This window comes from Carassius gibelio, chromosome B1 (assembly GCF_023724105.1).
Source record: "Carassius gibelio isolate Cgi1373 ecotype wild population from Czech Republic chromosome B1, carGib1.2-hapl.c, whole genome shotgun sequence".
NCBI classification, from domain to species: domain Eukaryota; kingdom Metazoa; phylum Chordata; class Actinopteri; order Cypriniformes; family Cyprinidae; genus Carassius; species Carassius gibelio.
The window spans coordinates 28,479,577-28,505,333 of record NC_068396.1 but is presented as its reverse complement, the minus strand read 5'-3'; the positions used below and the strand labels follow the sequence as shown (position 1 = coordinate 28,505,333).

The window sequence follows — 25,757 nt, the reverse complement described above, 5'->3', positions numbered from 1 at the left end:
TATGTAGGCAGTTGACACTAAGTCAGCTCAATAGGGTTTAGTATGTGATTGTATGTCCAAAATGGCTTAGAAACCATTACAGTATATAGGCTCTTAGACCAACCAGAGTACAATTCATTGCATGTACTTAATGAATATTTGTACATGTACAAATCCAAAAAAAAAAACCCCCACATGTACAAGGGTGTTGACGAAGGCAACATGTACACCCAGTTACATATTATAGTCGGCAGCCAACAGCACCTGCACACTAGAAAACCAGAGTACACTACATCTGAGAGCAACACAGATAAACAGAGGACTAGAGAGGCAAACAGAGACTGTGTTTGCGTGTGGATCTGTGTAAGTGTTTAGTGCAGAATGAAACAGAAACTTTTGAGTGAAAACAATAGACTTTATTTATTCTAGAAGGCAAAAATAACTGACTTTAGTGCATGACTTGCAGCAGCTGACTGTGTAGTTGGCCAGCACCAATAGAGCTGAATAAATAGGAGAAAATACGGTCTATCAAGAGGTGATGATGGGTGAAGAGGGTCCTCAGAGGGGTCTGGCGGGCATCAGGACTGTTGTTCCAAAGCTTGAAGTGTCATCCTGTTGTGCTGTTTAAAACTGAAGCCTCCTCCAGTGAATCTAGCGCCGTCTGGACGCTGAGGCTGGATCACAGGCTGTCCTGCCTGGGTGAGATTTCGCTCCTTCTCCCTGCAAAGATAACAGAGAGCAGAAAAATACAATTATGGGTCATACACACAAGGTGTGCAGTTGAGTTCTGTCCACGCTGTCTGAATTTGTCTTCATGTGCACATGCATCAGATGTTTATTTTATTCTAATTTAATAAAAAATACAAATATAAACAAAAAAATAAATAAATACCTCTGAAGTCAATAAATTGTCCAGTCCTATTAAAAATGTATGTTTCATTATCATTTAGATTATGTGTGTTTAACCTCAGGATGAATGTTGCTGTAATAATTCCATGGAAAATTGTTTTAGATGAAACCATCGGTAACACTTTAGAATAAGGTTCCATTAGTTAATGTTAGTTAATGTATTAATTAACATGAGCAAACAAAGAATAATACATTTATTACTGTATTTATTCATCTTCGTTAATGTTAGTTAATGAAAATACAGTTATTCATTGTTAGTTCATGGTAATTCACAGTGCATTAACTAATATTAACAAGCACAACTTTTGATTTAAATAATGCATTAGTAAATGTTGAAATTAACATGAACTAAGACTTATAAATGCTGTAGAAGGATTGTTCTTGCTTAGTTCATGTTAACGAAAGTAGTTAACTAACATTAACTAATGGAACCTTGTTCTAAAGTGTTACCGAAACCATCTCCTAATTAACAGCTTGAAAGTTCTTTCATACTCTGAAATCTAAATATGATATTTAATAATCTTCATAATAAATCATATTCATGATACAATTTATTTATTTATTATTAGTTTATGCTCACCAAGGTTGCATTTATTTGAACAAGTATACAGTAAACAGTAATATAAAAAAGTAATATTATATAGTAGTAATATTATTTTTAAACCTATGAAATATATATATATATATATATATATATATATATATATATATATATATATATATATATATATATATATATATATATATATATATACACATACACACGGGGAAAAAAAATAATACAATTTACGGTAAAAAAAAAAACAGCTGCTGTTGTTGCCAGAATTTTACCTTTAAAATACGGTAGCCGCATTTTAGGTTTTACAGTTTACTGTCATTTCATCAGCTGAGATATAAAATGTGCCAACCTACTGATGTACTGTTTTGTATTATTACAATAATAATAGGCATAATACATTTAAAACATCATGTCAAAAAAAAAAAGAAGGCAAGACGAAGCAGGCGGTGGCACAAACATCTTGAGTGTACTGAGTGTTCACACAAACTACTGTAAAATGTACGTCTTCATTATAAATGACTATAGTGACAAGTTGTTAAAATGTCTCAAGATCCTGAGACGTTCCATTCCATTGCACTCGTCTAACAGCTGTTAAACGCAAGAAAGCATCCTGGGTGTGTATGACCCCCTTAAAGTGCAGAAAGATGCACGGTTGGGTACGCTTTTTCTATTACCGTCCCACAAATAAACATCCACTGTGGGGTGAAGCACCCACATCTACACAAATCCCACAAAAAAAAAAAAAAAACATTTCAAGCTACGCACACACTCACATTTACATACACTATCTCTGTCCTCTTGTAGCATACGCTCCTGTCCAACACCCACACACCAGACAAAAAGAGCCACACGGTCTTTCTGTTTCCCAGGAGAAAACATCTGTTACTATCCAGCTCACTTTCAACTGTGCTCCAGTGATCATGGATCTCTCGTTCAACACACTATTATTCCAGGACCTTTCAAACACACACACACACACACACACACACACACATCTCTCACTTACTTTGTTTGTCCAATACCAAATGCCATCAATTAATATTCACTGACTGTGTAATGCAATTTCACAGTGGGGCCGATGAAGACATTTGGCAACAAGCTTTAAACATGAGCAAACATAAAGCACGTCCAAACTTTGTTTCTCGCGCTGGTAAACAAACAGAATAAAATTAATGTTGCCAGTAAGATGAAATATGCTAATTTAATGTGCTGATATACTGATCTTCTACAATGTGCAACACACACCTTTGTTAAAATCTCAGAAAATGTAGTTTAATGTTTCATGACCCTTTAAACTGCTTGTAGTAAAAGAGTTTTTATCGACGATCTCTATCTTTTACAGCACAAGCAGACTTGTTGACAGATGCTTGAGCTCACAAGTTTCCTCTGTGTCAGAGCTGCACACTGACTCAACAGTATTTAGTTCTGAGTGTGGCATACTTCAACTAGTTGCTGATATCAGATTGTCTCAGCTGTACATGTTCACTGGCGCAGAGTCGAATGTGCATTTTCAATGCATTCTCTACTGGAGCTGACTCACGCAGAGGATTATGGGATTGACAAGCAGGGAAAGTGGAGAGAACATTAAAAAGTTGAGAAATGCTATACGGTGGGTGTCAGCCAGTCGCTGTGAGATGAAGGCAGTGAATTCTCTCATAAGGAAAATCTGTCAATAATGATGGAGATTCTTGAGGGTTAAAAGTTTTTCTTTTTTAAAGAAATGTCTAGCAGCCATTACCCAATGTTCAGTGCCAAATTCTCTTTCAAAAGTCATTGTAATATGTTGATTTGCTGCCCAATAAATATTTCTTATTATCCAAAAAAAATAAAAAATCTTTTTTTTTTTTTTGTTTCTCAAAAAAAATTAATTGATCATTTGAAACAGAAATCTTCTGGCACGCACACACAAACATTATTATTTTTGTTGTTATTTTGACTTGTTTAATGCCTCCCTACTGAATAAATTTCTTTAATAAATTAAAGAGCTCACTTTAAACTTTCCAGCAGTATAGTGTATTTAATTTAGATGTCAAATGCAGTTTCATTGTGACTATGTTTAAGAAAATTATTAAATTGACACAAAATGTATACTCTAATGTATTCAGATAATAATGCAAGATTTTTGAACTCTAATTAGGGGTGCGCAATAAATATCGTCCGATAATTAATGCGCATCTCGTCAGTAAAGCCGGTTCTCTAGTCAGCGGTTAATTCCATCAGGTGCGTGATTTCACATAGAGCAGCTGTTACTTATAGAGCAGCTGTTATAGAGGAGCCATTGTTAACTGAGAAGCTGCGCAAATCCACGTTCCTTTTCAGAGTTTATTTGCACATCTTCTCAGTTAACAACGGCTCCGTGTAGTAACAGCTGCTCTATGTGAAATCATGCACCTGATGGAATTTACCGCTGATTAGAGAACCGGCTTTACTGACGAGATGCGCATTAATTATCGGACAATATTTATCGCGCACCCCTAACTCTTATTGAATATATTTATGAATGTTGGCCTTGTATTGAAACAAACAAACTTTAAAATGTCTGTATAAATCAATTGGTAAACTGACAAAATTTAATTCGAAATGTAATAATATTGATTTCAGAATGTCTAAATGTGGATCCAAATGTCAAAAGCATATCAGTGAGTAAAAGGACCAAATAAGTGGTTCTCTGCTTCCATCTAGTGGTTACAAATGCAATTTCAGGGAATTTACTATAGAAATTGTGTTTTTAACATTTATTTATTATAGTGCCTTTTTTTGCCCAATTTCCATAAAATGTTGCATGCTTGTTTAGATTGATATGATGCAGAGCCACCAAGTGGCCAAAATCATAGCATCTTTATTTACTGTGACCTCAGACTGAACTACATGTTCGAGTTTGGCAAAAATATTTCTTTCCATTCAAGAGTTATAGTCATTTTAGTAAAAGCAGGTTTTTGCTGAGGCATGTGTTTAATGCATCATGAACCAGTGATTCCAATGATATAATACGCTTGAGACTAAACAGGTTAGGAGATTTGAGCGATTTCGTACTTTTGATGGCTGTAGCGCCACTGTCTGGACGACTGGGGGGAGTCTTAGTGACGTTGTACACAGTTTGAGTACTACAATCCCACCAAATTTCTACAACTTACAGTTTGGTCTGCCCCATCAGTTTTAGATGGAGATTGCTGATCCTTGGCCATTCCAACGATTACAATAGGGTTTCAGTGCTATGCTTTTAAGAGTGATTTTTAAGTCTACAGCAAGTGTTTAAAATTGGACTATAGCAGCATACAAGAAATGAAAAAAACTCAAGAGACAAACAGCCAACATTTTTGTCTATTTTGAACAAAAGGTGGCTGGACACAGCTCTGAATCATTCTGGCCCAATTTAACACCTGTTTATTTGTTTGTATGAAAAAAAAGAAACAGGTATATCTCAGTGTTCCTGCTGTCCCTGGTCTTTAATTACAAAATGGCCCTCCGTCAAATTACATTCATCTATTGTTTATTAGACGCATGATTAATTTATTGGAGCAAATAAATCAATCAGCATGTATAGTAGCGCTGTAATAATCCACAGGAAATTTAAAAATCAGTGAATTAGGAATCAGGACATAACTGTATTATATGGAATTATGCAGAAAGCAGTTACATTACGTGCTGAGTTTATTCAATACATGCCCAAGCCGGCAGGAATAATAAAGGGAAAGATATGATTATTTGCCTGTCTTTCAAATCAGTCGGCTCACTCCATCTGGATGATTATATGTCCCCTCTACCTCAGTAATTCAATTATGATCTATAGTTCCACGTAGGCAAGCGGAAAGAAGGAAACAGAGAATAAAGTAAAGAGGAAGGGAGGGAGGGAAGAATGGCCACTCTAGAGATTATAAATCAATAACAGACGGTGATCTGTGTGTGGCTGGAATGTGAAGGTTTCATATCTTTAGGAGTACAGCAGTGAATATTCCTCTCACACTTTTGCTTTTCTTTTCATCAGTAAAATTACACAGTATCTTCCAACAAACACTTTTCTTTCTTCAGCTCAACCGGTCTTCATGCCCTCTCACTTTCAATATTTTGTTAAAGGATGATGGAATGATAGGATTACTTAACACGTTAGCGCATATTAACATATTTTTACACCTAAATTCAGTAATGCAATCAATAATAATTGGATTAATAAAAGATTTCAAATAGCCTTCTAAATTTTTTGTGCTACAGAAATAAAAACTAAATGCACCCAGGGATACGCATGTTGGTAATTTTACAAATTTTACAAATAAATCAACAGATAACTGAGATCCATTTGTGCCACTTGACATTTATGCTAAAAATACATGTAAAAATCTGTAACTTTCATTTAGCAGATGCACTTCTTTGGTCACAGTCAAAAAAACTAATCTTGTTGGATCCATATTTTTAAGAAAGCTTGTCAAGCTAAAAATAGTTTCACAAGCAATAGCAATCAGACTAAAATTGCTCATTTTACAATTCCCCACTTTGCTGCTATTAGCAATTGTGTGACATTACACCACATTTTTAATCACGCTCCTGTGTGTGTTTTTACTTTGCTGGTTCCTTTGCTAAGACAATATAGATCTGCCATCACAAAACTCTATAATTCAGCTTGCAAAATTCTTCTCAAAGAAGCAACCTCTTCTATGCACATCTAGGACGTATCCCATTCCGCTGGAAGAGGTCATAGCAAGACCTCTCAAACCTGAGAGCAATTACACGGCTCTTCATGAAGCAGAGAGCTTCAGTCCACAATGAGAGTCTATTTTGAGGTTATGGTTTTTCAGTACAGCCTTCACATAATCCAACGCTGGTGGCAGTTTAATACAGCATTGAGAGCGTGAGATGTGTTTGTGTGAGCAATCAAACTTCCAACTTATTTTTCCCTCTCTACTAATTTCATGTCTCTGTGTATCGATGTAAGCAAATCTCCCTTTACAGATGAAATATCTGAAACTGATCCCACTTTAAATGAAGTTCACAGAGACGTCAAAAAAATCTCTAAAGTCCAGGCAAACAGCCAAACAAATGATTCCTCTTTGAACATCATTGGGCACGTTTCCATGTACAATCAACCGAATACTAATGAAATCAATGTCAATGTCAGCTAGACATTGCAAGCTGCCGTCTATGGAATGTAATTTCTCCACAGTGCTCAACAGAGGATCATTTGCATTATGTTTTGGCACAAAAACACTGACTTAACTGGAGGTTGCTCTAGACGGACGAGAACCATCTCGCCATCTTTCACTTAATCTCACTCCACTTTTTTTTTTCCTTCTCTACATCTCTCCCATGAGACTGTGATCTTTATTGTAATGGCCTGAAAGTGGCTACAGCCACATCCATGACTCAGCGAATCGCTAGAGCAGATTGGAGTAGACTACTCCTTAACCACAAGACTTGGCTAAATTCCAAGATCCGTTCCATAATTAAAGTGAAAGATGTTGCTATTCAATCTGAAGACAGTAGTGTGGTAAGTAAGGCAGTATGGTTAGATACAGCGTGCCTCATCCTAATGTCAGAGGAGTCAGAGGAGACTCTTCCAGCTGAGCCTGGCTTCTCTCAAGGTTTTTCGGTTCATTACCTAAACATGTTATGCTTCTTTTTTTTCCTTATTGCCACAGTCACTGATGTCTTCGAGACATTGTGGTATGATTATTTGATTTGAAACAACGAAACAATACAAATCAACTGACCTGACCATAATGCTGGCTAAAAAAGCCCAAAATCTAAATAAACTTTAGATTTTCCACAACTTTAAATAGTGAAGTGACGTTACATTCAGCCAAGTATGGTGACCCATACTCAGAATTCATGCTCTGCGTTTAACCCATCCAAAGTGCACACACACAGTAGTGAACACACACAAACCGTGAACACCCATAGCATGTATTTTTCTCTCACGGTGATGACATCATAGACTGCAGCATGTTTAATAGGGTGCATTCACACTAATGTGCAGATCTATTTAAGCATATCAAATGCTTTGTCCTGTCCTCAAGGCATCACTCTGTAATTTTGCATTATACAAGCACTTTGAGATGCAAATGCATTTTATCGTACGAATGATTGTTTGAACAAAGAAGTGAAATATTCATGCAATCAACACATTAAACACATTAAAATGTTCCTTTACACATTAAAACCACACAAAATTACACATGAATCTAATAGTTGGCATTATTTAGAGAACCACCACTCTAAATATACAGTGAGACTTTTATTTTATTTTTTTAAATCATTTTTTTTAATATCTTCTGACTGCTGAATGTATCACAATTAATTGTGATTAAACTCCAAGGGGCAGCCTAAAGAATTGCATATAAAAGAGCATATTCTTGTGTCCACATCTTGTGAAATCAATGTGAATTCCAACAAAGTCAAAAGGCTCTAAAAGGCTCCAAAACAGAAGGAAAACAAAAACAACTTGTCAGGAAACTGACAAAACTGTGGCAGCTGAAAGTCTTACAAGTAAGTAATTCTTATTTAAAACCTCCGACTCCGCTCTCAACCAAACCTCCACAAGATATTTCCAGTCAGTAAGCGCTCACTCAACTATGAGCCAAGAAGTTATTCCTGAAGGGCCGTATTTGCGCATTTGCTTATATGCACGCTGAGTGTTTTTCTGCACCTTGTCACGCTTGATCAACTCTCATTACTGCCTCTTGTTTGCATCACACCTCATAAACATGGCTACCAGTGCTGCTCATCTCACTCGCTACCCAGAATGCAATAATCCACATGTCCTCATTTGCATGCAATTTATTGTGAACTTGTCAGTGCGTGGTTGCCTCCTGTCTATTCTCTCATTTCAAATGAAGGCATCAAGACGCCATCATTCATCGCACGTCATCTGAAACAGAGAATTTACAAGCTGAGCCAGCTGTGATTACATTTCTCTAGGTTCCATTCAGCAAGCGAGAAAACAAAAAGGCAGAAAATGAATGATTTGATGAGAGGCAACATTAAAGGCCCAGTCAGAAAGTTGAAAATGTTTAAAGTGATTTGTTTTGCAGTGGTTAGCGAAATATTGATGGCTTGCGATACAATGCTGTCTAGGGACACTGAGCCGTTAATTGACACCACAAGTTTATTTCTTCTGCTGTGCTCTGATTTAAAAGAAATCTTTGAGTAATATTACTTCACTGTCCCAAAACCCCGAAATAAAAAAACTTAAAACTTCATATAACATTTAAGACATCAAGCAATAGCATTAAAATATTCCTAATTACTATTGATCTCTTGTTTTTGCCATTCTGACATTTGGTTTAAACGGCCTACAATTCTTTGAAAGTGAGTGGGGGAAAGCGAGGTCTATTTCGATGTGCGGTCTGTTAGGCCTTATTCAATCAATAGACTGAAATAAATTCTTGGAGCTTATTACGTGTTTTCCCTAGGAGACAAGAAGGAAGCAAACAGTGTTTATTTGCTTTGCTTTCAACATGTTCTTAAGGGTTCTATAAATGCAGTATAAAAATTAAATTTGGTTGACTGTTAATCCTTTGTGTGGTATAGCAGTTCAATACAGAAACTTGCATTGCCACCCACTCTAATTGTGACAATTATTTTGTGGTTTTGCAATGTTTACTTTGGACTTAAATGTCCAACCTTATGAGCTCTCCACCAATGATAAAAAGGAAATTTGTGATCTGGAAAAAAAAAGCATGAAAGTGTACATTGAAATAGTGGTACTGAACAGCAAATTGAATCCAAAAGGTAAAACAGATTACTCTTTGGGCCCTATCTTGCACCCAGCGCAATTGACTTTGTACACCGACGAATGTGTCATTCCTATTTTGCACCCGCGCAAAGCGCGCTTTTCCCTCCACAGAAGCACGTCGCTAAACTAGTGAATGAACTTGCGCTCCCTGGGCGGTTCAGCGCAAAAAAGGAGGCGTGTTCCGGCGCAAACAATCCCTGGTGCTATTTTGCTGTTCCATTAAACAATTGCGCCACTGACCAGAAAAAACCTAGTCTAAAGTCAGTGGCGCGTTGCGCGTTGTTCATTATGCTATTTTAAGGGCGCATGCTTGACCATAATGTATAGCGTGCACAACGCGCATACACTTTGCTCATGTAATCTACACAGATGCAACAGTTATTTTTGCAAATCATAAATTGTTACACTAAAAAAATATTAACACATGAGATGACGGAAATCATTGTGGTGTGCCACGAAGATGTGAACAAAATAGGCATAAATCTAACTTACAAATTATTCAGGCTAATTATTCTCCCATCCCCATACAACAAAACTTCTCTGTCTTTCACTGCTCTTACAAGAACATCAGTCTCCTCGGCTGTGAACCGCTCCTGGCGTGCGCCTGGTAAATACGCCATAATAATAGCAACCCATAATGGAACTTGCGCACCTGCTTTTAAAGGGAATGTTGGATGACGCTCTGATTGGTTTATTTCACGTTACGCCCAAACCACACCTATGAATAATGAAGCTACTTCAGACCAACCCACTTTAGATTTGCGCCGGGCGCAAGAGCCATTTATCCCGCCGGGAAAATAGCAACAGCGCCGAGACCCGCCCACAAAGTTACTTGCGCTTCGCGCTTTGACACTTGCATTTCAGATCGTTAAAATAGGGCCCTTTAACTTCTACTCAGATCAGTTCTTAAAAGAGCAAAATGTCTGCACAGTTGTTGTTGTTTTTTTATATTACATTTATTTATTTATTTAATGGATTTATGTACTCTTAGTTAGTAGATTACAGTGATTTTATCTTCTTGTTGTTCTTGTTCTTGTTCTTGTTATTATTAAAGATTAGCTCTTCAACCTTTCTTAAAAATCTAGATGAATGGTAAGATACTAGCTGTGATACCCAGTAACATCAGAGAAAAAAAAAAGTCATTCATGTCTGCGGGCTTCTAGCTTACTCTTGACACGGCACCAGCTTGCCAAGTGTTCATGTTTACAAGTAGGTAGCACCTTTTGCGTGAAGCCAAGGTGTATTAAAAAAAATACACCATTGTGTGGTTAATCCAAATGTCCTGAGCGAGCCAAAATGGCTTCCGGAGTTTTGGAGCAGATGGAGCCAGTTACCACACCTCAGTAGAGCTGAACCACGCAAGCAGAGAGAACAGAAAGGGTTGGTCGAGATTAAGTTTTAAATGGTCTGTGAGCACATCTGAAAGGCGAAGGAGAGAAAATGAAAAAAAGACAAAGACAAAGGACATTTAATGGAAAACAATAGCATGAAGCATAAAAGCCTTTAAGTGAAAGATAGAGAATAAAACCCAACAGGACAGGAAAGAATACAGAAGAGTAAACACACTTGAACCTATCAAAAAAAAACACAGTGGCTTTAGTTTCTGCTCCATGCTGACAGATTATTTGATAGCAGAGGAAAAGGCTGGGGCCACTATTTTTAATCTAAAATTAATTAGGGGAATTTCATTTGGTCCTGAAAGCAACCATGCAATCATTAACATAAGGAGCAAAATTACACAGCGCCAAGCTTTTGATCAGCAAGAGACTGCTATTAGGAACAAAGGGAGTGTCAGTGTTCATTTACTTTATAATGCTATTGTCGATTCTTTGAAATGCCATTCACAACATATGCATTGGAGTTTAAACCTTTTCCATTCCCCAGACTCCCCAAAAGCTAAAATTATAAATGTGTGAATGCATAATTCAGAGTAGATTGTTCCGATGCAAACAGCAATGAGGCCATTATGGCAGTGAGCTTTACATACAATATCTGCTATAGACAGTAGTCACTAGTCAGGAGTAAATTTACTGTATCCATGTCAGCTGGAGTGCTGCTGCTGTTTAAGCAAGACAAGGACATACTGTACCAAACACGAAGAAATTCTTATATTTTTTGTTTTGTTTTTTTAACTCTAAATTGTGTTTTCAGGCTGATAATATAATTTGCAAAGGGGAAAAGAGTGTGAAAATGAGAAAGTCTCAGGTTTTCGAACCCAACTGTATTAAGCTTAATGGAAATCTACTGGTCAGTTACATTTACACACAAAGGTCCTGCATTATTTATTCAACCTTTTAACCATCAAAATCAATCCATCGACTCGTTTTGACCCATCTAAATCTATTCATTGATGTTGCTATAATTGCTGCTCTAAGCCATCAAAGATTTTCTGCCCATTACGAATGTAGACGGGCTGCAACATGCGCTAACCAGAGATTCAAACAAGCTAGGCAAGCAGATTTCTGCTCCCTTGATGCCGTGTGTGCGTTCCACTCATCTCCTGTCTTATTTCAAGAAACACGGCCATCTCATCCAGTAAATTGAAAATGTGAAAATGTTAAATGCAAAGCATGCAGCATTCAGCATTACCAAACCACATATTATTTAATATAAATTATTTAATATAAACATTGTTTTCCTCCAATATTTTAACACAATTGACAGTTTTAGTAAATGGTAAGAAAAGCTTTATAACTTTCACACGAGCAGGACATTTATATCGGATGTTGCACTGCTGGGGAAAACAAAAGTGAATTGCATGGAGTCCTGCACATGACATGTGGTGGGAAAAATAGATATTAATAATTTGTTGGCCACATTTAATTAATTCATTCCCTTGTTAAATTAAGATTAAGGAACAAATTACTAAAACATGGCCACAATAACATAAATAAATACAAAATAAATAAAGAAATTACTGAAATTCTGAAGCCCCCACATGTCATGTCTAGGGCTCCATACAAATAAATTCCACTAAATGATTAGAAGCTAGTAAATAAAAAGCTAAAAGCTACTAACAAAGCGTAAATAAATACATTCATAGCACAATCACTCCATAACACTGATAGCACTGTGCTGTGAATACTGCTTTTAGTGACTAAACCACTTTAAAAAATGGTTTAATTTAGTCAAGATTCAGTTCGATATCAAGGTGTTAGTGTTTCTTAACAGAGCTGTTTCAGTGTACAGTAGCTGTTTTGTCTCAAATGGCCTTTGAATCACTTGTAGTGCTCTCCTTAAATACCTCTGTCCTTCAGCTAAATGTCTTCATCCATCCGCTGGTGTGAGGAAAACAAGACCTTCCCCACTGCTTATGAATGACTTGTTTTGGTGTGAAAACAGTGATGTGGGATTTGTGTAGAATTAAGTCATTGGTCTGAGCTCACGAGATGTCAGGGGGGGGAGGAAATCAATATACTGCCCATCAGAAAGGCTTAAGTACGATGTTTAAACATGCAGCCAGGAGAATTCAAAGCAGAGGAGGAAGTGCTGTCTGTGCTTGGCCTGGACAAAGAGCTCAAAGCTGTTCACACCAAGAATGATAACTACAAAGATAACCATATTAGCATTTAAGCACACACTCAAGAGCCGCTTTAAATTCTCAAGTCCGTTATAGTAGGATGGATTCTGATTAGCTGTCAATGTTTTTATCATTTATCATTAATGCTTTGAAATTGATTCCAACGATATTGTTTCTCTGTGCCTCTATCTATCGTTATAGCTGTGGTGTGTACTCTGTGGACTATTCTTTAATATTGAGAATGATTTTTAGAACTATATTTTCACTTTTATAGTTATCATGCTTGGTGTGAATTAAAAAAAAAACTGTTGCAAGAACATTATATTAACTATATGGCACCTTGTTAAAATGGACAAGGGTATTCATATTTCTTGTTATATCTGATAAATATGCATAGCCAGGAAAAAGGTAGACGTGAACCTAATCTCATGGCACATTACTTCATCAGCATTTCACGTTTATAAAGCCAAAAAGCTATCAGGATTATTTTTGATTTAAAAACACATTTAAGGCTCACACCGATTGTCTTATATTTAGATTTTCCTTGTAGCTTGTAACAGTTCCAATAATGTAACATTTTCTTTTTTTTCTTTTTTTTTAAGAAGTGAGGAAGTAAAAGTTAACAGAAACATTAATACTTCTTAGAACATTTGCACTTTTTAGAATATTCCTACGTACATTATTGTTGAGATCAGATTTTTTTTTTTTTTTTTTTTTTGGGTGGTGTGGTGGTAAAAAAAAAAAAAGTCAGCAGACACATTAAACTGATCAAAACTTTACAGTAAAAATAATGATACTATTATAAAAGATTCTCTATTTTAAATGAATTATCAAAGCAATACCACAGTTTTCATAAAAATATTAAGCAGCAACTGTTATCAACATTAACAAAAATTAAAAAAATGCTGTTTGAGCACCAAATCAGGGTAGTAAAATGATTTCTGAAAGATCATGTGACACTGTAGATTGAAGTTAAGCTGAAAATGAACATTCACAATTAAAGGAATAAATTACTTTTTAAAATACTTTAAATTAGAAATCAGTAATTTTGAATTGTAATAATTTTCAGCTGTTTTTACTGGGGGGGTTGGTTTAAAAAAAAATATTTACCGACCCCAAACTTTTTTTCAACGGTAGTATACGCATTTCTACTTCATTACTTTGATTAATAGACAGATCAAATGCACAGAATAAATCTACTGCGAGGACTGATAGAGAAAAGTAAATCATTAACTCACCTATATATCTCAATTATAAATCAAGTCATTCTCTGGGATACAGTTATGAAATTGTAGATCAGCAGAGATGATGGATGCTATTCATTTCACTCTTATTAAGACACCACACAAAGGCAACCGGGCATTTTCCTCAGACTCCTACTGGTCGACCATGAAGTCTGAAAGCTGTCCAGTTAAAACAGTTGGACATTCTGTGATGTGACAGGAAGTAGAGCAGTTGTGCTTCTAAACCAGGCGACAGAGACCAATCAGATCCATGCAGTCTGTGTCTGTTGCCATAGATGTGCCAACCTCTAACTGAAGAAAGCCTTGTCCACTTCTATTTTGTTTTGTAACCAGTGAATCTAGTTACAATATATATGGTGTCACGGGCCGGGCTAGAACTCGGGTCTCTGGTGTGGTGGGTGAGAGATCTGCCACTAGGCCACAGAGGCTGAGGTGTTGGACCCAATTGAAATACTCAACGCAGTACTCCCAGCAATTTTGGTTTATTAAAAAAAAAAGGACTTTGCAAGCCAAAAAATCCAACAAAAGTTCTTCTCAGACAGAGGAATTAATAACAAGAGAGATAATGGGAAAACAAAACCACAAGGGAAAATAAAAACTCCACAAGGGGAGAAAACAGATCAAGAGCGTGTAAACAAACAAATAACTAGGAACACCTTACTTGAGGTAGCTTGGGAGGACTTGGAAGAACTAGTAAATACAGAGCTGGTATCATGCAGCCTGAACTCAAAAACCAAGTGTCAAACAAGGGAAAGACTCAGCTAAAATACTCTAAAAGAAACAAGGCACAGGTGACCTGGATAACGCTAACAAGAGCAGACAAAGAACAAAGACAGAAGGGAACACAGGGGACCTCTAGAGGCACGGAGACAAACTACAGGAGGTCAAATGCTGACAATATGGTATGAAAAACTACTTTACTTTTCTTTTCTTTTTTTATCACATATCTTAGGCAGAAACCTACATTGCACGGGCCTTATTCAAGAAACACCTGCAGAACTGATTTGTACAAACATTCTTACATAAATTGTCCTATTCAATTCAACATCGTAAGAATTGGTTTACACACAAATTTGCTCTGCTCGTGTTTCAGAAATAAGGCCCAATGTGTGTGTTCTGAAAGGATGTGTGTGTGTGGGACAGAAAGAGTGGGCTGATGTGACAAGTGTGTATACTGTATGGGTAACAGTAGTGTTTAGAAGATTGCATACAAATCAATCGTCAACCCCCCTAAAAACATTCTCTCCCAAACAATTGCGTTAGAAAATAAGACTCCCCAGGATAAACAACATACATGCTTCCAAAATAGCACACGATTAGTCATAATTTCATTAGATCGAAGGCCAATAGCAATGGAATCTGGCAGGGTCCTACTAATCAGCGAGTAACAGAGAGCGATTTTGCATCACTCTGTAATTTTCAGTGTCACGATTTGGCTCCCAAGAACACAGAGACGAAACGAGAGAAATCTTTCCAATTCACTGGCTCATTGATTTCTCTCCAAATGCCTTTTTCCTTTCTCACCGTTATCTGAGGGTATCATTTTCATCCGTGTCAGAGGGTGCTGTTCTTGTCTGCTTGTTGGCAATATCGAAGGTCGTTTGCTGTCAGGACCATGAAATATCCGGATACACAGACACCACACACATCCAAACACTATAAGTGCTTTCTGCTGGTCTGATTTACACAGTGGGTAAAACGTTACATTTTATGCTGATCTGGGATTAACGTCTTGCACCTGAACCCACATGCACACACACATATACACTCAAATACTGGCAAATGGTTGCTTTTAGACACTTATAAAATTTCGCTCATCATTTACTCACCCTGATTAATGGTGACTGATGCTTTCAAGCTTTTTAAAAGCATGCAAAAGCACCACAAGCATCATAAACGTGGTCTATACACCTTTATACTTTTATGAGCCATTTGGACTACTTTTATAATTCTGCTTTTGCATCCTTTTTTGAGCTTGAATGCTTTAGACCACATTTACTGTAAATTGAAAAAGTAATCTTTTGTTATTCCACAGAAGAAAGTCATACAGGTTTGGAAGGACATCATAATTGTGAGTAGATGATGACAGAATTGTCATTTTTGGGTTTAGGCCTTCCTTTCTCACCTGTGCTCCTGGTCTTTCCGTTTCTGTGCGAGGTATTTTTTCTTGACTTCTTGGAGTTCATGGGCCAGACGTTCGATCTCATACTTGTAGTCTTCTGATTGGGACTCGTGCATGTTGAGCTCTGCTGTTAAGACCTGTGAAAGAAAAGGTAAGTTTGAAACCGTTAAAATATCCTGACTTGTAAATTCTATATTTATGCACTTGGCTGCTTCAAACTTGCCTTGCAACCTTAACCAGGTCAATTGCACAAAAACCTTCATAATTTAATTATATGCAATGGTACAGTACATATAATCATTTGTTCCAGTTAAGTTAATTTAAGCATATTTTAATAAAAAAAAAATAGATTTATCTGGTATCTAAAATTAGTAGGAAAATTTGGTTAATTTAATTAAAACAAATATGATATATTAGTTTAATTCAGAGCTGAAATGGCCTACATATTAACTATATTGCTTTGCAAATTAATTGTTTGGTGATTAATTTATATATTTTTTTTATTATTATTAATTCCATTGGAATCTTTTTTCATATTATTATATACTGAACATTAATGCTTTTAGTTATGAGAGTAGTTCATTCTTCTCTTCAGGTGAAGATTAGGTGCTCCACATAATCACGGTAAAACACTGTATCTCACAGCCTCAAGCAGTTCTTTGTTTTTGTGCTTCAAGTTATGTTGCAAACCATCAACATACTGCAAAGCGTCTAAGAGCCCATTTGTCAATTACTTTGAAATTTTTCCTAAAGCTGCGCTCACCCTTCAGTGGGCACCTCTTTGCTATAAATGTGCCCTAGTTGTACAGTTGTGATCTATCACTGAGGATGTGTTCGGCATGACACGGTCACCTCATCTCTTCCTCCGAGCAAGGAACGGAGTGATTTCCTCTGCAGCATCTCATTGATCTCCGTCAATCTTTGCACATATCAGTCAAGCTCTAATTGTCATTCATCCAATGTGCTCCAAACCACCCACATAGTGCAGGTGACCCAACAGCCCAGAGCTCAGTAATCAAAGGAACAGAAAGAAGAGAGATGCTAAAGAGAAGGAGGAAGAGAGAGGAAGTAATAAATGAAGAAATCCCGGATGTGCTCTGCTGCAGAGCTGGCTTTGGATTGGATGATTTGCAAAGATAATTGCACATGACAGGCATTCAAAATGTTTCTGCTCATTGATCATGTTTTTTGATATAAATGTTGTTCCATTTGCAAAATAAAATATAAATAATTGAAAATAAAATAACTATATTAAATAAAATAAGATTAATTAAATAATAACATTTGAAAAACGTCAACAAGTCAATAATAAATCAATTCCAAATCAGTATTTTTTGGCAGAATAATTGTTAAGCAATAACAATAGTAATAATTTTTGGTACTTTTTAATATATATATATTTAATATATATAACAGACTGCCGTAATATATATGCAATATCTTTACCAAATGATAAATAATTAAAATAATTAATCCAATAATTATTATCATGTTATTGCAAGATATTGCATATATATTACGCCAGTCTATATATATAATTAAAAAGTACCACAAATTATTACTATTGTTTATATATATATATATATATATATATATATATATATATATATATATATATATATATATATATATATAATTATAATAATAACAACAACTTAAAAAATGTAATCAATTCCAAGTCTTCTGCACATTTTTATCATTACCATTTTTTCTTTGTTTTTATAGATTTTTACAAATTGTATTTATTATTATTTTTGCTTATTTATTTATTTCCCAAAAATAAGCATTGTTTAATCAACTTTTTAAAGAAAAAACTGCACTTTTGGCACATTTTGAATAAATGAACAAAACACTTCATCTGTTGTGAGCTTTTCATATGGCGTATAATAATATTCAGACTACTGGGTATTGTACAAAGACAAAACTCTGGAAACATCTTCCAAGCAAGCATGGAGAGTCAAAAAACCGGTGTTAATTAATGTTAATTTCCTAAAGGAGGCTGGAGCGGGAGGACATGCTTCAATCAAAACAGAGAATGGGATGATTTTTCTGTTTGGCTCATTAGTAAGGCTTCTGTTCTAATGTTAATTACGCTGAGCTTTGTTTATTTAAAGCTTTGCCAGTGATGCTCGCGGTGCGTAACTCATTTTAAGCTTGGCAATAAATTATCAGAAAGCCAAACCTCCCTATGCCTACCTTCGGGCCATTATTTGTAAGCTCAAGGGCGCCAGAGAGTTTTATACTCCACACTGCAGATATTCTAATAGATCAGCTCTGAATTTCTGCCGAGCTAAGGACTTTTGAGTCTTTAAAGTCTGTTACGTCTATTTTTGTAAAGAATGGTGAATGTAATGGAGCACTTTCTACTGTCCTGACTGCAGAGGACGGTTAGCCTGGGTTTCAGATCCAGGGCTAGTTTCCTGGATCTTATTCATCATCCTGATCATCCTGATCAAAACGCAGCTCAAAGATCAGCGTATATCAATGGCAGTTGGATATTATAAGGTCACCGAAGGCTCAGCAGAGACTCATAAGTTTTTAACTGCACTCATCTCTGCTTCTTGCCTATTTAATAGAACAGGACGAGGCAGCTTAAACCGAACCGACTCATTAAAAATGACATTAGTGGTCGCTGTCTCCAGATGGAGCTGAACTCTTAATTAAGTGGTGAAGTAACTAATTATTCATGGTGAGAGGGGGAATAAGGAGATGAAAATGATGGGAGAGGAGTGAGAGGAGGAATGATTTATGTGAGATAAAGCCCTCAGCAGGTGGGATGCGGGATCCAGCTGACAGATCGAAGAAACACAAGAAGAAATGTATTAGCGGACCTTCAGTTGTTTGGTCTTCTCCCGCAGTGTTCGCTGATACACCTGTAGTTTTTCTGCTGCTTCTGGACCAGGCTGCTGAGCAAGGATGTGTTTCAGCTCGACGTAAAGTCTCTCTTTCTCCTGCAACAAAAAAAAGTATAATTAATTTTAAATATGCAGTATCATAAAGTACCAAATTTAATATTATTGCATTTTTAATTCAATTTTTAAAATAATTTAATGTAATTTTTTAATTGTATTTAATTTTAAACATGAAGTATCATTAAGTACCAAAGTTCATTTAATTTAATTTAATTCAATTTAATTTAATTTTTCAATACAATTTTAAAGTGTTTTAGTCTATTTAATTGTAAACAAGGTATTATAAAGCATCTAACTTGATTTAGTATCATACCTAATTTTATTTTATTTTATTTGTAATAAAATATTTCTGTAATTATAATGTTTTAATATATAAATTAATGTTCTAAATTTAATCTTTGTTCATTAATTGTATTTAATTTTAAAGTATGGTAAAGCACCAAATTTAATTACATTTTTAATTTAATTACATTTTTTATACCAACCCATAAAAGTTGATGCCAACCCCTCAGACAACACCAAATTTTGCCATAAGTTTGATCGCAGCATATAATCATTGCTGTTAACAGTGTTCACTGTCTGTTTGATTACATGACATTAACTAACTGCTTGATTTTTACCTTACATTTCTGTCATATGGACCTCAACCTGAGATAGTCACCACTAATAAGCGATTAATAAATATAATGTAGAAACTTTAATTTTCTGTAAAGCTGTTTTGCAGTGATTTGCATTGCGAAAAGCGCTATACAAATAAACTTCAATTAAATAAATTTTTATGTCAATTTTCATGTCATTTCAACAAATAAAAAAATAATTTTAATGTAACTTTTAATTTAATTTAATATTTAAAAAATAGTACTTAACATTAGTTCACTATCGTTAGTTCACTGTATGTAAACAGTGACAAATCCCAGTGATACTTTTCTATTATCTTTTAACAAAAACTCTACAATGAATCAAATCCTCTAAAAACACTGTGAAAATTCTCTGAGATGTCCAAAATTTGTCACACCTTTTCTCTTGGAAAGAGTTCAAAAGAGATATGTGTTAGTTCAGAGCATGAGATCTCTTTTACCATCAGTTGAAAATTATAAGCAGAGATGCTATTTTTCAGTGTCACATCACAGAAAAAAAAGCTACAGTTAGATGACTGAATGGACTGACAGCTAATTCATTTTGTAAGCTAGTGTTAATTATCCAAGTGTGTGGATGAAAGAAAGATGGCCAACTAACACTAATCCCAGCACTGACCATGTAATAATGACACACACACACTCACATGCATATATACTGTATGGATCATCAATGTTGCTAATTAGAGAGGGAGTACTGTCCAGTTTAAACTCATCAATGCTAATAAATGCAGACTGTCTGGTGTCTAAAATGATCACTAATATAAAAACCCTGAATTTTCCATGGAATATAAATGATGTGCCACAGGAGAAATCATGAAGACTGAAAGAAGATCGTTCACGATCAAAAGGACCAGCATTCAAAATGAAGACACAATCATGGCTTCGACATTCACAAAACAGTTCTTTGTCTCAAACTCATTACTGCACACAACACACAGAAACATTATAGATTTATTGCAAAGCTGAAATCTTAACACATTTTTTCCTCTAAAGCTGCCTGCTTTTTCTTTTTGCTGGTTCTTCACAGCCACGGTGGCCGTCTCTTCAGTCTCAGACTCCACTTTTCACCAACTCTGTGTCTCACGCAAACATCTGCACTCATAGCGCATTATCAAAGAACACATCACTTCAGCATCCCAAAACATTTCCACGGTTTGATAATGCTAATACAGTTACACGTGTCCTCAACGGAGACCCAGCAACCTGTCTGTTTACCTCAGCCTCGCACTTTGATTCTGTCTGTCTGTCTTACTCTATTTAGCATGAATATAACACTAAGAATAATGTCAACATACATTTTAGAGCTTTATTTCTCAGAGGAAAGGATTTATTGCTCTGAGGTTAGTCTTTTGTGGCTCCTCTTCTTAACTGAATTATTTCAAGTTCAAAATAAGTTAAGCTCTATAAAAATGATTTTTCTCAGACCGCCGATCGCAGAACTTGCCATCATGCAGGTTGTGACACTGCTGAGATTTCTTCTGAAATTTTACAAAGGACACATGTTCAGTTATAAGCATCAGTTTCCCAGGAAAAATTAACTGAGATTTCATCCATGTTTTGTATGCACATTTTTTGAATATTGGATAAAATATGGTAGATAAAATCTCCCAAATACACACACACACAAAATCATACTTTATCATAAAGTGGATTAGCCTGATGATAGTTATTAAAAATTTATTTTACAGTACCTACCGAATAGAAAAACACTGTCTATAAATCCGATACTCTGATAATAATTCATCCTCCCTGAGGAAAAGACAAAGAATATCTGGCTTTTAATGACCACACCACAGGGCCCTTCAAATCCTCATCTCTCCATATCCTTGCTCTCTTTCTTTCATTTTTACTCCATTTCCATCTCTCTCCCCCAAGCTCATATTTAACAGCATGTCTTCTATAGTCATCCTCTTAAGTATTTTTACACATTGTTAACAAACAGGAAGTCACATTGCTTAGCCTCATTCGGACTTCATTTCCTCTATGTCAGACTGAATAATCACAGAAGCCTATGTGACATGAAGAACACTAGAAGTAACCGGAGTAGCTCTACTGTCCCTGTTCAGCACGATCGGTAGACGACAAGTGCAATTTAAAAGCAAACAGATGTTCTGTGTGTCACTCCATTCAGAGATGAAGACAACACACTGTGACTGACAGTGACGGGAACACGCTCAATTTTCACACCCCCGCAACAGTTTTCGCTGCCAAAGAATTCGGACGACAATTGCACGTCTACCGGCTTCTGACCTGTCTTACGATGGAGACATCCTCCCTTGACAGCTACGATTTTGACAGTCACAATGACTTTATTTTGCTTCTCCTGCTGTCATGGCACAAGTTGTGTCATAAATGAGTGGAGAAAAGCTTTTGTGACTTCAATCAGTGGATCTCATAAGGTCAACAACAACAAAAATTGCAAGGGATATCTTTAAGGTCATGTTTTTCATGTTTTTTTTAAGTTTTGATTGTGTTTACAGTGTGCAATAAAACGTGTTCATGTTTCGCATGTAAAAAAAACTTATTTTTCACACAATTCACTTATCTGTATACCACTGTTTGCACTGTCATAAAAACGGGCTGATGTCTTCCTTGTTCTATAAAGTCCCTCCTTCAGAAATACGTAACGAGTTCTGATTGTGCCAGCGGTTTTCTGTGTAGTGATTTGACACCAGCTTAGCCACGTTGCCCTCCTGGAAATGCAATTGGGCTAGTTTTGGAGTAGTTTTGAGAAGCAAAGGGGCGAAATTTTTTTTGAAAACCTGGCAATCCTGAATGCATGTGCTGAAGATGAACTTATAATCACAGGAGCGTTTTTACTGATGAGATGCACATGAAAATCACATTCGATTTTTTGCACAGCCCTAACATCTAGTTAACAAAGCTAAACAGCGTTGCCCTTTGTGTAGTGAGTTACAGAAACTGTTAAACGCACCAGCTTAAATAATAAAATACACTTACCGGTTTTGGTCCATAAACAAAGCCTTCTCCAGACAAAGAAGGAACTGCTCCATCTTTCAAGAATAATCTTTGTGCGAATCCGGCATTAAACTGATCGAGATTGTGGAAACAGCAAAATGTGCTGCACATAGTTTTTAGTGATGTCATTAAAGAAGGAAGTAGAGGGATGAAGTCCAAACTGGGCGTTCGATGTATGCAAATTCTGTTAAATAAAATATCTCACTTGGCATTGAAATTTCAGCTTTAGAATTTTACAGATATTATTTATACTCTAACAACAACATTATACACTAACTAAAGTTTGAAACATGTGATCACAAAGAACGGGACCTTTAAACTGTGAAACTAGCTTAGAAATCAGTTTAGCTCAATGCTAATTTTTAAATTTGATTTTAACATGTTTTTTTTTTTTCATTTCTATGGTGCTTAACATAACTCATAATAGTGTGTACTAAACAGGTCTGTGTGTGTAAGCAGCGAGAGAGTTACGATTGAAGTATATAGTGTTTGAAAGACAGGAAGTGTTCATGCATGAGCTTTTGAAATAAGAAGTCACAAGCTCTCTCTGAGTGATGGATCTCCTGCGATACAATATCACCTTCCTTTCTCTTTTACCCAAATGAAAACTTTAGCTCAGAAAACTCAATCTAACTCTACGGAACCTGATGGAAACCTATCACAGACCTTACGACCTATCTGTGTTACAGCGTTATATTACATTAACTGTAGGGCATAATAAACCCTGCTGTTTGTTGCAGGTAAAACAGACTTTCCTGTCATACCTCAGTTTGTAATTCGGTGAGTCACTGGGCCATATCTTACGGCCACCATTCATGAATAAATAGTTAACCACTAATCGCCTGTCCAGATTTGCCTGCACGAATATTAACTGACATGACATGTTCTGTGCCTCTTTCATTATCGCACTGCCTCAATGCAAATAATGCAAGAATTAGAGTCTGCATATGTGTGAAAATCAGCACCTGCTCTTTGTTTTGCCATAAAGTGCTGCATTGTGAATTCTTCAAGATCTATAAAGGGTATTATATTCAAAATGGAACCTGTCTTGCTTCATTTCTGGATCACCCCTCCATCTACAGAAGTGCAGCATTGTCTTGACTGCAATGGTTTTTTGCTATTGTGTCCTAAACTGTGCTATATTACACTCACAATTTTCAGTGCAAACAGCTACAAAACAATACAACAATCCCCTGCTGTCTAACAACTGTGGTGGGGTTGTTTTAAAAGGCATCAAAGGCAGCTCAAGACTCAACAGTGTTTACAAAATCGCACAATGCTGATTGTTCCAAGTTCATAGCTTCATCAAACAGAATTAATGTGGGACACTCTTAAGCCCCTTTCACACTGCGATTCCAGAAAATACATCTGCAATTGTACCCGGGTTGTTAGACTTAGCAACTTTCACATTGCCAGTGAATATCTGGAATATGAGCGTGCATTCACACACAAAGGTCCCATAATGACACATGACATCAAGATGTGACGTGTAATGTACGAATCGAAAATGCTAGGCACGTTAACTTTCACTTAAGCTGTCGAACGATCTTAGCTTCAGCACAGATAGTGAGGAGCTAACTGATCTCTGCTTCATTACAGTTTGCACATATTTTTTTCCGTTGCGAACGTTGATCTGCCTTCAAAACACCTGGTAAAAGAGTAGCACAACAACGTGCATCATCACTATGACACACCCTTTACGGCATTGGTTCTGGCTATTGTTCCCACAGAGCTTGTTTCTGGACTCAACCCGGCAATGTTACTTGGTCCCCAACTCGGGATCAATCACGGAAACAATCCCATGACATATTTGCGTTCACACAGAAGGCGACCCGGCAATTTTCCGGGACCAACGTGCAGTGTGAAAGAGGCTTTATACTCTCCACCACAGCTTGTATAAATATCAATAGTGTGTTCTGAATTGAGTTTAGGAAGAAAAGGTGAATATAGTGATGACCTGAAAAAAATCAAACACATTTTGATATGATCTGATCCCTGAAAACGGCTGCTCATGTCCTAAGATTGCGATCCAGTCTGTTAAGCTTCATTTGATACAGGCAGTGAAAGGAACCTTTTTAAACTGGCTGTCTGTCTGTCTGATGTTAATGGCATTTTGAAAGCCCATTTTATCATTTCCACTGCATCTGAGCTCAAGATCCAAAGTGAGAAAAAACTCTTAACACCATCAAACCGAACATTACAGCCCATGTCTACCCCTCTCGTAATGGTGGAAGTAAAGTGGACAGTTTCTCCTAGAACATTTTGTCTGTCTCTTTCAGACAAACCGAGAACTTTTTCGTTATATTTGTTTTTTTTCCTCTCTCAGCTCTGTAACGTTTCTGATTAGCTGCTTTGGAGCCCCCATTATAGTCTTCAAACAAACAAACCCAATTAAAAATCTCAAACACATAAAGCATATAACTTATCCTAGTCACGCCAACAGCACCTCTCTCCATCTCTCCATTCATAACCTAATCAGAGATTCAAAGTGCATTTATCTAAACAAACTTTGGTCCCTCAAGAAGCTCTACTCGAGCACCTGCTACATCTGAGAAGTCACATTTGTTTCTAGTCTGAGCAATGAACAGCACGGATCACTTCATTACAGATAATGGAGGGCTCTCTGAATACTAGACCATACACAAGGACAAAGAGGGAAAAATGACTAGTTCCAGACTATAGTGCAAGTAATGTATGGCTAAATGTATAAATGATAGACTCTGCTTGTTGTATATTATTGAGCTGAATGGCAGGGAGGATATGAACATTGGTCTCTCTTTTAGGATACAGTACATTAAAAATGGACTCCAGAAAAAATCACTAATTGTCCATCCAGACAGAATCTGCAAAAAATTCTGTGGGATGGATTTTAATATGGTAAAAGTAGAGAGTACTTTACTGTTATTAGGAGCTGGAAGCATAATCAAATTAGTCCAAATATGTAATATTGGAACAAGCAAGGCACAGAGGAAGAGAACAACGGTTTAATGATTATGTGGAAATCTGTGGCACTTTGTCCAAAAGTGCTACAGGCACAGAAAACAGTTATTCAGTAACCTAATAACCAAATATCACAATCTTAAAGTAGCACAATCTGTATTACTTTTAGATAACTTTAAATTGCCTTAAAGCAGCATTTGCAAATGTAGAACATAGAAAATCAATATCA

At 36.3% G+C, this 25,757-nt stretch overlaps 1 protein-coding gene across 1 annotated transcript in view; it reads right to left on the bottom strand.

Annotated features, from left to right (window-relative positions):
• Positions 1–285: 285 nt before the first annotated feature.
• cfap58 (cilia and flagella associated protein 58) overlaps positions 286–25,757 on the bottom strand; it is a 77,850-nt gene continuing 52,378 nt past the window's right edge. The window contains exons 16-18 of the mRNA XM_052544776.1: positions 18,891–19,010; positions 16,063–16,196; positions 286–699 (exon numbers count right to left, since the gene is read on the bottom strand). Coding sequence (XP_052400736.1) covers positions 558–699; positions 16,063–16,196; positions 18,891–19,010 — 396 coding nt within the window. The 3' untranslated portion in view covers positions 286–557. The remainder of the gene's footprint in view (positions 700–16,062; positions 16,197–18,890; positions 19,011–25,757) is intronic.